Here is a 19,467-nt window from a genome sequence, read left to right as displayed (position 1 = left end):
TTAGAGGGAGGTGTAGACAATGAGTCTCCATTGGTCCACTAGTTTGAGGGATGGTTCACCTTAACCCAATCAATGAACTTTCATATTATTTTGGCTACTTAACCGGATGGTCTGATGTCACCACTGCAAATCTTTCTCACTGTGGCCACATGTTCTGAACATGGCAAACCAGTTGCTAACACCTGCGCTGAACTTTGGGCAACAGGTAATTAATATGTTTATCTAAATAGTTACATGGTTTGTCATTAAATGTGTTTGACACACTTCTAATATCTGTTTACATTATTGACCCGTGACTGACAATTTTGAAGTACGTTGGCTTGTCAGACTAGCCAAATGGATATGGAATGAATCGCAAGACTAATGTTCCAGCTAGCCACTGCCAGCCGTGGTGAAAGGTTTGCTCAGAGCGGGTGAGCGAGCGAGATTGAAATAAAACAGCGACAACCCTGAATAGCTTTTCCCATAATACCTGAAGCCTAGACCCAATCTTGCCTGATACCATGAATTGTATAATGATATAATTATAATGATATGCTTATATACTGAACAAAAATATAAAACGCAACATGTAACAATTTAATTGATTTTACACAATGCCATACACGTGATCTGCGGTTGAGCTGCCGGTCAGACGTACTACCAAATGCCCTAAAACGATGGAGGCGGCTTATGGTAGAGAAATTAACATTAAATTCTCTGGCAACAGATCTGGTAGACATTCCTGCAGTCAGCATGCCAATTGCATGCTCCCTCAACTTGAGACATCTGTGGCATTGTTGCGACGAAACAGCACATTTTAGTTGCCTTTTTTCCCCAGTACAAGGTGTATCTGTGTAAATACATTAACGGCAAAATAAATATATACATAGTCACATTCACTATTGACTTTAGGATATATGAACCCGTTTTCCAAAGACACTATTGTGTTATACAGTTTTAAACAGTTTTTTATATACAGAGGAAGGAGACATTGAACCTGCTCTCAGAATATCTCTCAGACTGAGGAGCAGGCAGACAAACTTCCCAAATAGGGGAGAAGCACTCAAAACCGACTAGAAAATAATACAAAAATGGTAAGTCCAAAGACCTCTCGTATTGCCAACCTTACTACAATGGCAGCAAATATTCTTAGGAATTCAACAAAACATAATGAAAGGAAACTTTATATCACACCTTTTCCTGAAGTGAATGGTTTCACTCACTACTCTACCCGCGAACTGCTGCGTTCTTTGATATCTACATTGCACGTGAGGTTGATGGAAACTCTACATTTTCACTTTGTCACATATATATGAGCACATAATGTTCAAAAGTGGTATCAGACAACATTATTTAAGTGACAGAGTTTAACATAAGCTATTTTGAGAAGGCATTACTTACTATAGATTGTAGCCCATGTCGGCTGTCTACTTTACTAGGGGCCATCTCCACTCATAGATAGTGTCTTCAAAGTGAAACAACATAAAACAGAAACCTCTTGGTCTTTTAATGAGGTGTAACTGTTGTATCATTTCCCAATGCCAACAAATTATACTGATGGTAAAGGAGGTCTTCTTAGTGCCAGTGTAACAGTATAACTTTACATCCGTCCCCTCGCCCATAACCGGGCGCGAACCATGGACCCTCTGCACACAGACAACAGTCACCCACGAAGCATCGTTACCCATGCTCCACAAAAGCCTTGGCCCTTGCAGAGCAAGGTCTCAGAGCAAGTGATGTCACCGATTGAAACGCTATTAGCGCGCACCACTGCTAACTAGCTAGCCATTTCGCATTGGTTAACCCAGCATGAGAGAGAAAGAGAGAGTCTCAAGACTATAGTCTGGTTTAGGAAGGGAATGTCTATGGAATGGTTTATGGAAACAAGTTGTTCCTCAAGTACTGCAAGAAGTAGTGGCCGAGGTGGTTTAACTTAACATCAGAATCCCATGTAGGTGTCTTTGGCAATGCCTGCCCACTTATCCTTCAGCACATCATGACCCCCATGCCACTGAGATTCAAGGTGTGCCACAAACACGCTGGCTAGGCTACCTAGACTTTTAATTCCAAATTGACTGAAACTAACCTATCAACATAGTGATGACATATACTGTGTGAATAACTTTTTAACTACAGGTGCGTAATAAACGATGCACCCTGCATAAAACAAGCTCAGACCTATTTGTCCAATTACAGTTGTCTGTGTCTGTGTAAGGGACCCCCCATTTAGTCTCAAATTCATATGAACAAGTACAAGGTTGCTGCAGTTCGACAGGTCATTCGTCCTCCCTAGGGTCTTAAGTTGGAATAACTCCTAGCCTACTGAGTGTTTTACAATGTTAATGGTTACAATGTTATGGTTGTCCCATAGACATCTAAATGTCCTTTCACTATTTGCAGGAGTTCAGCAATCCAGAATCGGAACCGGGATCATGCTACTATGAGGCTGAACAAGAATTGTTCCACTGCACCAGGGTACAGAGAGGGATGAAAGATACCTTTACTCTACATCTTCACTGAGTCTCCACACCTTCACATTTCATCCTGTAAAATAAAGTACATTTTGTGCATGCTCTGTTTTCTTTATCTTTACATTTCTAAATGTTGCATTAGAATAGACATTTTAGGTTGACTTGATGAAAGATGATTCATATCTGTTTTGGTTTTGTTGGTCGTACTTGCTGTAGTCTGATCTTTTGGGGCCAGACTATGATCTATTAATGTTTAGGGTACATAATGTTCATGTATCAGCAAAATTAGGGGGCAGGAAGGCAACTTGCCAGAAGTGAACATGGATAGTACAGTAGTAGCTAGCTAGCTAGCTAGAATGTCTAATATGTCACTTGTTTTTGGTGTAGAATGGTTGTTTTAACGTTTAGAAAGTGTGTGTGATGAGTTATACACCCTATGTCTGAACACCGAAGGTTTCTGCTAGCTAGCTACTGTGTGTGTTTTTGTTTATCACGGAAGGAGGGGGGGGGGGGGTCGTCATTAGTTACCACAGCCACAAAGTCATAAACCCTGCCTATTTCTACAATTGCACGTCAATCGACTCCAGGGGGTTATAACGTGATTTTAAACCTAACCACACTGTTAACCTTATGCCTAACCCTAACCTTAAATGTACCCCTTTCATGCAGTCAAATTACCGAGTGGCCTCATGGGTGGAATGTTATTAATATTTTTCATAATCTAATAATGAATCTATTTTTTTTTTTACGTTGATAACCCTGTGTTTCTATGTCAAATTGTTTTGTTATATTTCAGTATTCTGTGATGTATATAAAGTGTAATATTGGGATGAAAACTCAAAATTGAATACATTTCAACTCTATATCTGACATGGTACATTTCTTTTTTTAAAAGCCCATACCCATGTGTGAGGTGTTTACTTTTGTTTCAAAGTATATTTGTTTTTAGACAACCAAGAACAACTGTGTGACGCTGATTTAGCCCACTGTAGTAAAAGGCAAGATCAAAAAGCTAATTTTCGTGTTGATACATTTTTACGATATAGCCAATTTTTACTTTGTGGCCGTGTTAACTAGTGGTAACCACGGAAGGGCTGGCTGGAAACAGAAGGGCTGGGTCGGTTCTAACGCAAAACATCACGATCCGTTCAATTCAAAACCGGGATATCCAACTAGTGTAGCTGAAGTCTGAAGGCACAGCCCTTCATTATAGTTGGTTTGTGCCGACACATCAAAGCTGTTAGCTGTTCCAGACTCTAAAGCACAGGGTTTCTAAACTCAGAGGCACAAACAACACCACGATACTTCCGGGAACGCCTGAGAAACAGACCAAGCAGACCAGGGTTTGTTTGGGGTTTGAGAAGTGAAAAAATATTCCTTAGTGGTTCAATTCTAGAAATCTAAAGGCACAACCTAGATTCGAGCCAATGTTTTAAGTAGATGAACGTGTTATTACTACAACCTCGTGAAAGTGTCAAACTGAAACGTTTTCATTTTAGTAAAAATGTTAGTCACTAGGCTACCCTTGAGGCGGCAGGGTAGCCTAGTTAGAGCCTTGGACTAGTAACCGGAAGGTTGCAAGTTCAAATCCCCGAGTTGACAAGGTACAAGTCTGTCGTTCTGCACCTGAACAGGCAGCTAACCCACTGTTCCTAGGCCGTCATTGAAAATAAGAATTTGTTCTTAACTGACTTGCCTAGTTAAATAAAGATACAATAAACAACGTTATATTGAATGAGTGCCTTTGCTTTGACAGCCTGCACACCCGATGATGTTTTTCTGCATGAGTTTAGCCAGCGTCGCCATGACATCGCCTACAAGTGTAATCGGGATTTCTATTGGAGAAGCAGTTTCTGCCTATCTTCGTACTTGTAATATTCATATGTGTAAACATACTGAATTGTAATTGAATGCATTTTACCGTCATATCATACTGCGCTATGATTGGTTAAGACCACATAAATGGTTAGGTCATGGGCAGTTTGAACATGCATGCTAAATGTTTTTTTTTTTAAGATACGTGAACATGCCAGTTATAGCTAGCTAATAAAGAGCTACGTTAAGAGATATCCTGTAGTACTGCATTTCATTATTTTGTACAAAGTGTGCAAGACAATACTGTACTGTCTTTGTCTCAAATCAAGGACGTAGAATAGCAGGTCTTAGCAAGACTAGGCAAGACTGTATCCGTGTAGACTATCAATGTAAGTTTGCGAGATCAAGATGGTTCGTAAGAGGCTAGCGTTTACACAGGCAGCCCAATTTGATATTTTTGCCCAATTATTGCCATAAAATAACAATTAGTGGAATATCAGAATTGGGTTGCCTGAATAAAAGCAGTGACAGGTTTAGGTAAACATAAATCTCTAAAAATGTTTTCAGAATGGCACAAATTCCCCGATATCAGGGTACTCATGTCAACATGTTTGCTTTCAGAGCATATTTGATCCCAAATTATAAGGGGATAAACTCTTCTGTCTCTGACCATCACAATCTTAAAATGATGTTCTCTAACCTTACAAGTTGTTTAATAAATAACCTAATCATTTTGTAGCCTTAAATTCAGTGAGTGGCTGGTTGACAAATGTCATTGAAATTCTACAATTGGTGATTAGAAAAAATCCTTTTAGCAATTGGATCATATGTGTGTGCGTGTGTCTGTATGTGAGATAGAGAATGTGAGAGAGAGAGTGTGTGTGTGTGTGAGTGAGTGTAGTGTACACGAGGGGGGATAAATACATAAATAACCCAATGAAGTGTGAACTTGTGAATGTTTTAATTCTATTTATGTCATAAATGTTTTACTTAAAAGTGTGACAAACGTGTGAAAGTGAGCACAAGTACGTGTGAATGTGTGCCTTTTTTATTCATAAAATATAAATACAAAATTGACCATTCAACAAAGTTTATTTTAAAACAATATGACGGCTGAATGTCTGATTAATTCAGATCCAAACAGTTGCGTTAATGAGATTCACTCCACATTATTATAGCCCCTGCACTGTTTACCATCTGTCAAGGTGGGGGTGTTAAAGGACTGCATTTAAACACATTAACCACATAATATTGTTCATTGGGTCCACATGAATTAGGTTAAATGTAATAAAGTCATTGACCTGTCAATTCTTTCATGTTAGGCTATTACATAAGCTAGAAAGCGGGAATAGACTATTTATTTTATTACATTTAGGTCAGTGTATTTGTCATTGTCCACAGCATATCATAGTCTATATGTCTTGCATTAAACATTTATAGAACATTTTATACTGCTTGGTAAGAAACCTGATCCCCATTTCTGTACACAGATCTCGGAATTGCACTGTAATGGCTTTACTTGTGTCTCCTTGTGCATTATTATTGAAATGTAAAAAGTGAATACCCTACTGTTCTGGACCCTGTAGTTGGGTTTGAGTTCCTTAAGGCTATCGTGGAATTCCATTGTTGACCACTTGGGGGCCACTGTCCTGTTTTGATGTGTGTTGTTCGTTTAATGGACCGACTCTCTTCTCTGTATACATCAATGAGGTCGCTCTTGCTGCTGGTGAGTCTCTGATCCACCTCTATGCAGACGACACCATTCTGTATACTTCTGGCCCTTCTTTGGATACTGTGTTAACAACCCTCCAGGCAAGCTTCAATGCCATACAACTCTCCTTCCGTGGCCTCCAATTGCTCTTAAATACAAGTAAAACTAAATGCATGCTCTTCAACCGATCGCTACCTGTACCTACCCGCCTGTCCAACATTACTACTCTGGACGGCTCCGACTTAGAATACGTGGATTACTACAAATACTTAGGTGTCTGGTTAGACTGTAAACTCTCCTTCCAGACCCATATCAAACATCTCCAATCCAAAGTTAAATCTAGAATTGGCTTCCTATTTCGCAACAAAGCATCCTTCACTCATGCTGCCAAACATACCCTCGTAAAACTGACCATCCTACCAATCCTCGACTTTGGCGATGTCATTTACAAAATAGCCTCCAATACCCTACTCAACAAATTGGATGCAGTCTATCACAGTGCAATCCGTTTTGTCACCAAAGCCCCATATACTACCCACCATTGCGACCTGTACGCTCTCGTTGGCTGGCCCTCGATTCATGCTCGTCGCCAAACCCACTGGCTCCATGTCATCTACAAGACCCTGCTAGGTAAAGTCCCCCCTTATCTCAGCTCGCTGGTCACCATTGCATCTCCCACCTATAGCACACGCTCCAGCAGGTATATCTCTCTAGTCACCCCCAAAACCAATTCTTTCTTTGGCCGCCTCTCCTTCCAGTTCTCTGCTGCCAATGACTGGAACGAACTACAAAAATCTCTGAAACTGGAAACACATCTCCCTCACTAGCTTTAAGCACCAACTGTCAGAGCAGCTCACAGATTACTGCACCTGTACATAGCCCACCTATAATTTAGCCCAAACAACTACCTCTTTCCCTACTGTATTTTATTTATTTATTTATTTTGCTCCCCCATTATTTTTATTTCTACTTTGCACATTCTCCCATTGCAAATCTACCATTCCAGTGTTTTACTTGCTATATTGTATCTACTTTGCCACCATGGCCTTTTTGCCTTTACCTCCCTTATCTCACCTCATTTGCTCACATCGTATATAGACTTGTTTCTACTGTATTATTGATTGTATGTTTGTTTTACTCCATGTGTAACTCTGTGTCGTTGTATGTGTCGAACTGCTTTGCTTTATCTTGGCCAGGTCGCAATTGTAAATGAGAACTTGTTCTCAACTTGCCTACCTGGTTAAATAAAGGTGAAATAAAAATAAATAAATAAAAAATGTGCTCAATCCTGTAGAAAAATAATTGTTTACATTCCAAAATGTTGAAAGTCACTGTGGAACTGCAGATATTGTCAAACTCCATCATCCATCATGTGATAATTGAGCCAGTGGAGATGGCTGCCGTTTTACTGTCACATAACCAATTGTGCCCTGGTGTTTTTTTGCGTTATTTGTAACTTATTTTGTACTTAATGTTTCTGCCACCGTCTCTTATGACCGAAAAGAACAAGGACAGCGATTACTCACCCCGCACTGAAAGAAGGATTTCCTCCAGACACCCGACAAGGCCGTCATCCCCGTCATTCACAGGAGAAAGAGACAGAGATATTGGGGACGTAGATCTGGGTGCCTTTTAAGGATCCGACGGCGAGTGGGTAATCTGCCTTTACCATCAATGTACAATATTGAATAATAAAACAGACGAACTACGAGCACGTACATCCTACCAACGGGACATTAAAAACTGTAATATCTTATGTTTCACCGAGTTGTGGCTGAACAACAACATGAATAACATACAGCTGGCGGGTTTTTACACTTTTCGGCAGGATAGAACAGCCGCCTCTGGTAAAACAAGAGGTGGAGGTCTATGTATATTTGTAAACAACAGCTGGTGCAAGAAATCTAAGGAAGTCTCAAGGTTTTGCTTGCCTGAGCTAGAGTATCTCATGATAAGCTGTAGACCACACTATAATCATCTATATTCTTCGTAACTGTCTATTTACCACCACAAACCAATGCAGGAACTAAGACCGCACTCAATGAGCTGTATACGACCAGAAACAAACAGGAAGACGCTCATCCAGAGGAGGCGCTCATAGTGGCCGGGGACTTTAACACAGGGAAACTTAAATCTGTTTGACCAAATTTCAACCAGCTTGTTAAATGTGCAACCAGAGGGGAAAAAAAACCTCTAGACCACCTTTACTCCACACACAGAGATGCATACAAAGATCTCCCTCACCCTCCATTTGGCAAATCTGACCATAATTCTATCTTCCTGATTTCTGCTATCAAGCAAAAACTAAAACAGGAAGCACCAGTGACTCGGTCAATAAAAAAGTGGTAAGATGAAGCAAATGCTAATACAGGACTCTTTTGCTAGCACAGACTGGAACATGTTCTAGGATTCTTCTGATGGCATTGAGGAGTACACATCAGTCACTGGCTTCATCAATAAGTGTATTGATGACGTCGTCCCCACAGTGACTGTACGTACATACACCAACCAGAAGCCATGGATTACAGGCAACATCCGCACTGAGCTAAAGGTTAGAGCTGCCGCTTTCAAGGAGCGGGACTCTAACCCAGAAGCTTTTAAGAAATCCTGCAATGCCCTCCGACTAACCATCAAACAGGCAAAGTGTCAATAAGACTGAATCTTATTGAAGTGCTTTGAAAGGCTGATCATGGCTCACATCAACACTCCAATTGCATACCACCCCAACAGATCCACAGATGATGCAATCTCTATTGCACTCTACACCCTTTCCCACCTGGACAAAAGGAACACCTATGTGAGAATGCTATTCATTGACTACAGTTCAGTGTTCAACACCATAATGCCCTCAAAGCTCATCACTAAGCTAAGGACTCTGGGACTAAACACTTCCCTCTGCAACTGGATCCAGCACTTCCTGACGGGCTGCCCTCAGGTGGTAAGGGTAGGTAACAACACATCCGCCACGCTGATCCTCAACACAGGTGCCTCTCAGGGGTGAGTGCTCAGTCCCCTCCTGTACTCCCTGTTCACTCATGACTGCATGGCCAGGTATGATTCCAACACCATCATTAAGTTTGCCGATGACACAACAGTGGTAGACCTGATCACCGACAACAATGACACAGCCTATAGGGAGGAGGTTAGAGACCTGGCCGTATACTGTCAGGACAACAACCTCTCCCTCAACATGATCAAGACAAAGGAGATGATTGTGGACTACTGGAAAAGGAGGGCCGAACATGCCCCCATTCTCATCGACGGGGTTGTAGTGTAGCAGGTTGAGAGCTTCAAGTTCCTTGGTGTCCACATCACCAACAAACTATCATGTTCCAAACCAGAGGTTGACCGATTAATCGGAAATTGGTATTTTTTATTTTTACACCTTTATTTAATCTTTATTTAACTAGGCAAGTCAGTTAAGAACACATTCTTATTTTCAATGAATGCCTAGGAACGGTGGGTTAACTGCCTTGTTCAGGGGCAGAACGACAGCTCCGGGATTCAATCTTGCAACCTTACAGTTAACTAGTCCAACGCTCTAACCACCTGATTACATTGCACTCCACGAGGAGCCTGCCTGTTACGTGAATGCAGTAAGCCAAGGGAAGTTGCTAGCTAGCATTAAACTTATCTTATAAAAAACAATCAATCAATCATAATCACTAGTTAACTACACATGGTTGATGATATAACTAGTTTATCTAGCGTGTCCTGCGTTGCATATAATCGATGCGTATTCGCGAAAAAGGACTGTCGTTGCTCCAATGTGTACCTAATCAGAAACATCAATGCCTTTCTTAAAATCAATACACAGAAGTATATATTTTTAAACCTGCATATTTAGTTAAAATAAATCCAGGTTAGCAGGCAATATTAACCAGGTGAAATTGTGTCTCTTCTCTTGCGTTCAGAATTGCCAGAATTTTACGTAATTATGACATAACATTGAAGGTTGTGCAATGTAACAGGAATATTTAGACTTATGGATGCCAACCATTAGATAAAATACGGAACGGTTCCGTATTTCACTGAACGAATAAACGTCTTGTCTTTGAGATGATAGTTTCCGGATTCGACCATATTAATGACCTAAGGCTCGTATTTCTGTGTGTTATGTTATAATTAAGTCTAAGATTTGATTAGAGCAGTCTGTCGTGCGTTTTGCCAGCAGCTCTTCGTTGTGCATCAAGCATTGCGCTGTTTATGACTTCAAGCCTATCAACTCCCGAGATTAGGCTGGTGTAACTGATGTGAAATGGCTAGCTAGTTAGCGGGGTGCGCGCTAATAGCGTTTCAAACGTCACTCGCTCTGAGACTTGGAGTGGTTGTTCCCCTTGCTCTGCATGGGTAACGCTGCTTCGAGGGTGGCTGTTGTCGTTGTGTTCCTGGTTCGAGCCCAGGTAGGGTATAGGAGAGGGACGGAAACTATACTGTTACACTGGCAATACTAAACTGCCTATAAGAACATCCAATAGTCAAAGGTTAATGAAATACAAATGGTATAGAGAGAAATAGTCCTATAATTCCTATAATAACTACAACCTAAAACGTATTACCTGGGAATATTGAAGACTTATGTTAAAAGGAACCACCAGCTTTCATTTGTTCTCATGTTCGGAGCAAGGAACTTAAACGTTAGCTTTCTTACATGGCACACATTGCACTTTTACTTTCTTCTCCAACACTTTGTTTTTGCATTATTTAAACCAAATTGAACATGTTTCACTATTTATTTGAGGCTAAATTGATTTTATGTATTAAGTTAAAATTAGTGTTCATTCAGTATTGTTGTAATTGTCATTATTACAAATAAAATGTAAAAAAAATACAAATAAAAATCGGCCGATTAATCGGTATCGGCTTTTTTGGGTCCTCCAATAATCGGTATCGGCGTTGAAAAATCATAATCGGTCGACCTCTAGTCCAAACACACCAATACAGTCGTGAAGAGGGCACAACAAAGCCTATTCCCCCTCAGGAGATTGAAAAGATTTGGCACGGGTCCTCAGATCCTTAAAAAGTTCTACAGCTGTACCATCGAGAGCATCCTGACTAGTATGGCAACTGCTAGGCCTCCGACCATAAGGCACTACAGATGGTAGTGGGTACGGCCCAGTACATCACTGGGGCAAAGCATCCTGCCATCTAGGACCTCGTAACCAGGCGGTGTCGGTGGAAGGCCTTAAAAATGTTCAAAGACTCCAGCTACCCTAGTCATAGACTGTTCTCTCTGCTACCGTACGTGAAGCAATACCGGAGCGCCAAGTCTAGGTCCAAAATACTTAACAGCTTCTACCCCCAAGCCATAAGACTCCTGAACAGCTAATCAAATGGCTACCCAGACTATATGTATTGCCCCCTCACCCCTCTTTTCCACTGCTTCTACACTCTTAATTATCTATGCATAGTCACTTTAACTCTACCGACATGTACATATTACCCCCACATTGACTTTGTACCGGTACTCCCTGTTATTTTACTGCTGCGCTTTCATTATTTGTTACTATATTTTAGACTTATCTATTTCTTTTTTAAACTGCATTGTTGGTTAAGGGTTTGTAAGTAAGCATTTTACTGTAAGGTTGGATTGTATTCAGCTCATGTGAGAAATAACTTTTTGCTTGCTATCACTATCACTTTGTAGAAGCATTCATTTCATTATATTGTACGGCTGATCGTTTTAATGAGATTCATGAATATTCTTCATAGCCACATGATGTCTGTTCACAGCATATGGTTGACAGGACCAGCTTCCTTGCTCAGGTCAGCAGAGCCAGAAACCTCTCAGATACCTTTCGACTTGGTTGACTCCGGATCTGATGTCGAGATCCGCCCTCAAGTTGCCTGCCACGCCACCAACGTCTACAGAAAGAAGTTTGACCCCAAACGCTTTGAGAGGTTCTCAAGCTGGTGAGCACTGACAGATGCAACAGCTTGGCTTGTGCACGTTGCTCACTCTTTTAAACAAAGCAGAATGCTGCAAAGGATGACACATCTGTGACAAACCCTGCTCCATCGAAGACCTGGATCACACCAAGACAATCATAATACGCAGTCTGCAACACAGCACCTTTCACAAGAAAATGGAATGCATCAGAGAAGGTAAAGCCATTCCTAAGCAGAGCCCACTCTTCGGTCTGTGCCCCTACATGGATGATTCAGGCCTACTGAGGATTGGAGGATGCCTGTCCCAAAAAAACCTTGGTCAAGAGGAAATCAACCCTCTCATCCTCCCTGGAATGGGCCATGTGACTACTCTACTCATCCACCGCTGCCACCACCACGCGCAGGTCCACCATCAAGGGCGCCACTTCACTAAGGGTGCTTTGAGAGAAGCTGGTCTGTGGGTCAGTGCTGGGAAACGCTGCATTAGCAGCACACTCTACCAATGCGTCATTTGCCGAAGACTACGTGGGAAGATGGAATCTCAGAATGTTGGACCTGCCCGTGGAGAGAATGATCGGAGTCAAGAGGCACATCCTTGATTTCATGTTGCTGAAGGTGGGTCCATCCAAACTTACTCACAAAGTCTTGACCACATTTATGGCAGAAGTCTCAGCCATTGTGAATGCTCGTCCACTGGTTCCTGTGTCTACAGATCCAGACTCCCCCCTCATCTTGACACCAGCAACACTCCTCACCGAAAAGGTTGCTGAGGTTCCCCCACCACAAGGGGAGTTCAATGAGAAAGACCACTTCAGTCTTCAATGGAGGCAAGTACAGAGCCTTGCCGACACATTCTTTATTCCAACGGTGCCAGAAGATCTGCCTTCCCTGCAGAGTCGTCAGAAGTGGCAAAATGAGAAGCCCAACCTTCAGCCAGAAGACATTATGTTGCTGAAAGACAGACAAGCAAAAAGAAACGACAGACCTATGGGCATCGTCAAAAAGACCTTTCCCGGGTGTAAGAAGGGGGGTGCGTTGAAGTGCTGATCTAGTATCAGTTCGGATCAGTCTGAAACACTTTATGAATATCGGCCCTGGCGACTCCTCATGATTTACAAGTGAAATTCTTCAAGAATAAATTACTATCTTCAATCAGTGTTTGACTTAGACTAAAATAGGTTCCGGTACTCATTTTGGGTGCCTGTACAGTTTATATTTAGGTGCAGGAACTCCACAATACTTTTGAACATATATTCTTTAAGAGGAACAGGGGCTCAAGCAGTAGAACATTTGAGGTGCCGGAACTCAGCTCCAGTGAGCTCCTGCCTAAGTCAAGCACTGTCTTTAATTACTATTACCATTGAACTGCAAGAAATAGAGTTGATTGTGGCGATAAGCACTCTGTGCAGACTGCAGTGTCAAAATCTGAAGCAAATCTGACTATGAAACATCATCAGCTAGCCCTTTCTGACATGAGTTCTGCCACCCCAAGAACTAATTTCTAATACAACTCCAATTTGTTTTCAAATCATATGGCTACACAAATATGATCACAAACAATGACTGTTCAAACCTTTACCGGCTTTATTTCATGAATAAATAAGTACATAAATAAACAAATAGTAAATATGAAAGCCTTGGAATGCTTACCCTACCTAAAGTGTACATACATACATACATACATACATACATACATACAGAATCATCTCACTATAGAGTAGAAAAGTAAATAGACCTATGCATTTAAACTACATCCACCATGCTTACTCTCCTCTGTTCTTACACTAAACACGTGGTTGCCATACGCTAGGATGCAGGTTTCACACGGGGAGAGAAAATCACAGAGGGTAAAGGATGACCTAGGGCTAGGCAGTCCCCTGCTAAGGGTTAGGCAGTGGAGGGGGATAATAGATGCATTTCACAAACATATATAAATAACAGATCTAAGTTGGCTACTTTGGTTACTTCCTTCTTCTCTATCATCTGACCTCCTATTGGAGCAGAACTAAGGTGGCGGGTCCAACAGGCTTGACTAAGGGTGGGAGTGGCTAGCCTCGGGACTCCAGAGACCTGTGTTAGGGAAAATTATAGAGAAAGAGAGGGAGAGAAGAAGAGAGCGAGAGAGACGGAGAAAAATAATTACATAAAAAACAGACTTGTGAGAGTGAGCGTGCTCACGTACTTGCTTGTTTGTGTGTCTGTGTGTTCCCTCACGAGTAGCTTGTGTGCTGCTGGCGTCTTCTGGCGCTCCTCATCTTCTCAAAGCGGGCCTCCATCTCCTCCAGCACCTTAGGCGTGTACCTGACCACTAGTTTCACGGAGCCCTGGGCAGCCTTCAGCAGCTCCACTGCCTTCTCGTGGTGCTCCCCCTCCACACTCTGCAATACACACACACAACCAAAAGTATATGGACACCTGCTCGTCAAGCATCTCATTCCAAAATCATTGGAGTTGGTCCCCCCTTTACTGCTAAAACAGCCTCCACTCTTCTGCGAAGGTTTTCCACTAGATATTGCAAAATTGCTGAGGGGACTTGCTTCCATTCAGCCACAAGAACATTAGTGAGGTCGGGCACTGATGTTGGGCGATTGGGCCTGGCTCTCAGTCGACATTCCAATTCATCCCAAAGGTGTTCGATGGGGTTGAAGTCAAGGCTTTGTGTAGGCCAGTCAAGTTCTTCCACAAAGATTTCGACAAACCATTTCTGTATGGACCTCACTTTGTGCACGGGGGCATTATCCTGCTGAAACATGAAAGGGCTTTCCCCAAACTGTTGCCACAAATATAGAAGCACAGAATTGTCTAGAATGTCATTGTATGCTGTAGAGTTAAGATTTCCCTTCACTGGAATTAAGGGGCCTAGCCCAAACCATGAAAAACAGCCCCAGACCATTAATCCTCCTCCACCAGGGGCAGATAGCGTTCTCCTGGCATCCGCCAAACCCAGATTTGTCCGTCCGACTAGCAGATGGTGAAGCGTGATTCATCACTTCAGAGAACGCACTGCTCCAGAGTCTAATGGCGGCGTGCTTTACACCCCTCCAGCCGATGCTTGGCATTGCACATGGTCATCTTAGGCTTGTGTGCGGCTGCACGGCCATGGAAACCCATTTCATGAAGCTCCCGACAACAGTTCTTGTGCTGACATTGCTTCCAGGGGCAGTTTGGAACTCAGTAGTGAGTGTAACAACCGAGGACAGACATTTATTTATGCACTACAGCACTCGGCGGTCCCGTACTGTGAGCTTGTGTAGGCCTATCACTTCGCGGCTGAGCCGTTGTTGCTCCTAGACATTTCCACTTCACAATAACAGCACTTACAGTTGACAGGGGGCAGCTCTACCAGAGCAGAAATTTGACGAACTGACTTGTTGGAAAGATGACATCTTATGACAGTGATATGTTGAAAGTCACTCAGCTCTTCAGTAATGCCATTCTACTGCCAATGTTTGTCTTTGGAGATTGCATGGCGGTGTGCTTGATTTTATGCAACGGGTGTGGCTGAAATAGCTGAATCCACTAATTTAAAGGGGTATCCACATACTTTTGTACATATAGTGTATGTGAGTAAGCATTAAAACACACCACACCCTCCTCCCAATCCCTCTTACCACTCCATTGACAGAGAGCAGTTGGTCGCCCCTCTTCAGCCCCCCCTGCCGGTCTGCCACCCCCCCGGGGATGACCCTGGAGATATAGATTGGGGAGTTCTGCTCCTTTCCCCCCATGATGTTGAATCCCAGGCCCTCCTCTGTCTTGGGCAGCTCCACCACCCGTGGGTGGGCATGTCCCTCGCTGGCTGCAAATGCAGCCACTGTGGCCTGGAGGAAAGGTTGAAAGTGAGATTGCACGAGAAGTTGGACGCCATTACACTAATATGACTGTTATGGGATTTGTCATGTTTATTCTTTCCCGGAGTGTACATTTTCTGTATGTGTGTTAAATGTTTGTTGTCATTACCTTGGCAGTTGCCTGGGCACGAACCTCAGGCCCTCCCACGATGTCAAGAGTGTCATAGAGCTGTTCATACACCTGTTGGAAAATGTAGAGAGAACATGAGGGGAAACCAAGAAACATCCAAATCATTGGAGACATTGGCACTTTAATGAGTTTCACCGGTTTATAAAACACAATATTATAAAATGTATAAATCACAGATGATAAAAAATAAATTCATAAACAAAATGAAACCGGACACAATGTATCAAGCTGGTGTGACCCACACAGAAGTGAGGTGGAGAGTGGACTAAGATATGTAGTGTCGAGTAGTCTACTTGAAGTGACAGGTAGGAAACGTGATACAATGTTTATAGATGTGGGTGTGGTTGGTATGACACACAATTGAGTGTAGTGAAGTGTATTGTAGTGTATGTAGTGAAGTGTACTGTAACAGCATACAAATAGACATACTACCTAGGTAGGAGATAGAAAGAGTATAACTTGTGTGATACACAGGATATGGCAATGTTGCTGTTGCAGTATTGAAAATAGGGTGTAGGGTTGGGGTTTTCGAATATAAACTTTGAATATGGACTTTAATTAAATAGGTAGTATGGTACCTAAGAATGATATTTTATGCATGTTGTAACTAGGACTGTGGGGTCATTAAATTTTTCAGCCAGTTATTATCATGAAAAAGTCTGCTGGTCTCACTGTAATTGACCGTTAATTAACATAAAAACACTTAGCATCTCCAGGTCTCCATGCATAGCAAGTCGATGATGCATGCCTCTACATTAAAAAAAAGTCTAACAAATCAATTTAATAAACACCATCAGAGTAAATCCATTACTTACTTTAGTCAGGTCTAAAGAAACATTATGATATGAAGAAAATGTATTTCCGAAGAACAGAATATGATCTGGCCTACTGTATGTTATCTGGCTATGCTCCATACCATAGGCTGTAGGCTTGTTTATTTAGCTGACAAAATATGCTTATAAGTTCTGTGCCATTATTTTATATGATATTATAGTAAGAATAATATAATTGAACTTAGCTGAACAAAATCATCAAGCTTCGATCATTTGAATCAGCTGTGTAGTTTTAGGGCCAAAACCAAGACGTGTACCCCTTGGGGTCCCAAGGACCGAGTTTGGGAAACGCTAGGTTAGAGGGACAATAGAGCCCTGAGTACCAGGCCATTAGGACCTAATGGTCATTAAAAAGTTAGGAACTACCAAAACATGTCCAAGGTGCATAAGAGGAGATTACTATGACTCAACGTTCACGTGTCATTTTTCTGCGGTCATGACTTATGACTGCCAGTGTGGCGGTAATATGGTCACCACAACAACCCTAGTTGTAACCACTGTAAATATGAAACCTTTTATTTATTGTAAATACGTATACTGTTACATAATATACATTTTTTTTGTGACATCATGATAAACCTTGTCTGTTTGGAATTCAGTTCCAAAGAATACATGCTATATACACATCTATACAAACCAATCTAAAAACAATATAAACTATATTGCTAGATCAGACATGGTGGGTTTAGGTAGCCTATCCTACTTCTCTGATCGATATAGGCTACAGTATCTAGAACAGGCATTGTGGGTTTAGGTAGCCTATCCTACCTCTCTGATGGATAAAGCCTATAGTATCTAGATCAGACATGCTGGGTTTAGGTAGCCTGTCCTACCTCTGATGGATACAGGCTACAACTAGATCAGGCATAGTGGGTAAGTTATTATAATATCTACCTCCCTGATGGCAGCACAGAACTTGCTCTGCAGGACTCTCTGCAGGGCCTGGAGTTTGGGAGGAGGCAGCTCACCGCTTCTCTGCAGCCGGTCCAGCAGCTCTATCACCCTGCACACATCTAAAGAGGAGCGAGGAGAGGGTGAGTTGAAAAATGGTAGAATACCCCTTCTCCCGGAAAGCTACTGGGTGTCCAGGCTTTTGCTTCAGAGGCTTTCGCTTCAGCCCTGCTCTGACACACCTGATCTGGCTAATCAAATACCTGATAAGCAACTGATCAGGGTTGGAGCAAAAGCCTGCATACCCCTACTTCCAATGATTTGTGCATGTACTGTATGAATGGCCACAAAGGAGAGGAATCTGCACACTGATATGCTCCTCAATATGTCTCATGACTAAACATTTTAACAATTAAACACACGCGGGAATATATTACAGTGAGTGGGTCCCTCCATTTGAGGATCTGTAGAGCACTGGAATACATAGTGTAGCCCGTAAATGAACACTAACGTTACTCATAGTGTTACTGTAAAAATGTTGTTTAATTCCAACAGTGGTTATTAAACGGATTTATTAGCAACAGATCAGATGAACAATGTAATACTTTGTGCCACCCATTATTCAATCAAATATTTCAAACGGGAATCCCCCATGAATCGACCAAACAAGGGGGTTGTATGACAAAGCCTGCAGAGCTTTTCCACCCAATTTGTGCATAAAAAAGTTGTGAAATAAAAATGCGCACTATTACGCATGACAACTCCAGGTGTCATCGGCGTGGATGTGATATGGCTATGCACCTACTATATACACTGATAACGCAAATAACAAAGTACATACGCCAAAGTTGTTAGGCTAAGCCTATATAAATACGTTAGTTAATAGCCTACGCTTCGACTGGTCGCTAATCCGCAATGTTCGTAATAGGACTCCATCTAAATAAACCCACAACAAATGTCATATAAAACACCAGTGTGTTTATCTCAAGACGCGTCTGATTGTGGTACGATGATACGCTCAGGTTGTGCTATTGACAAAAGCTCTTCTGTGTAGTTACCTCTTTCTAGACAGAGCGGCTCGGTCATCGTCGCCATGTCTGTTTCCTTTCCCGAATGATAATATGATGACATCATTGAGAGGCTCCTTGTCTGGCAATGCGGTGAAGTGGGTGGACGTTTCTCGCCGACTGGACGCGATTGGAGAGGGTTGATTTACAGCGTTTTTTTTATTCGTTGCACTGGTGGAATAATAGAATAGAGATAAGGCTGTCCAGTCTGACCCGCAGTAAAAACAGACGACGCAATGCAAGAAAAACACGTTTTAGGCTAGCCCACAAATGACCCAACCGCCTATGCCAAGTGTCGCCGGTGTGAATATTAGAGAAAAGACTGACATAATTACGCAACCCACTACGCAAGAACAACTCGTGTTTTGATTCGTCCGCAGTCCAGTCATTCACTGTCAAATCCTACAGTATGTTAGTGCTATAAAGGGTCATTGGGACGTCCATACATCCTCCAAACATTTTTTATTTCAACGGCATAGTGACGTCCCAAGGATTCCATATAGCATAACGTGTCTACATTTACAACGCCTTCGTTTGACCTGGTTTAGTCCCATGCTATGGAGGGTGATAAGGGACATAAAAGCCGAGGCAACAGTACCACCTGACCTGAAATGTATTTTACCTTTATTTAACCAGGTAGGCCAGTTGAGAACAAGTTATCTTTTACAACTGCAGAGTTACACATGGATATAAACAAACGTAGTCAATAACACTAGAAAAAATATATATATACAGTGTGTGTAAATGTAGTAAGATTAGGGAGGTAAGGCAATAAATAGGCCATAGTGGAAAAATAATTACAATTTAGCAATTAAACACGGGAGTGA

General features: G+C 42.0%; 1 protein-coding gene across 1 annotated transcript; it reads right to left on the bottom strand.

Moving 5' to 3' along the window:
• Positions 1 to 13,428: 13,428 nt before the first annotated feature.
• lin7b (lin-7 homolog B (C. elegans)) lies at positions 13,429 to 19,120 on the bottom strand. Its single transcript, XM_021624361.3, has 6 exons — positions 18,632 to 19,120; positions 17,577 to 17,695; positions 15,829 to 15,900; positions 15,480 to 15,689; positions 14,083 to 14,246; positions 13,429 to 13,938 (listed from the first exon to the last, which is right to left on the bottom strand). Exons 1-6 carry the CDS (start codon positions 18,705 to 18,707, stop codon positions 13,917 to 13,919), a joined length of 663 nt encoding a protein of 220 aa, XP_021480036.1. The 5' UTR covers positions 18,708 to 19,120; the 3' UTR covers positions 13,429 to 13,916.
• Between the last annotated feature and the right edge of the window lie 347 nt (positions 19,121 to 19,467).

The sequence above is a fragment of the Oncorhynchus mykiss genome, chromosome 12 (assembly GCF_057628025.1).
Source record: "Oncorhynchus mykiss isolate SJ-2025 chromosome 12, ASM5762802v1, whole genome shotgun sequence".
Classification (NCBI taxonomy): domain Eukaryota; kingdom Metazoa; phylum Chordata; class Actinopteri; order Salmoniformes; family Salmonidae; genus Oncorhynchus; species Oncorhynchus mykiss.
Note: the sequence above shows the minus strand (reverse complement) of the source record. Positions and strands in the feature narration are given on the sequence as shown.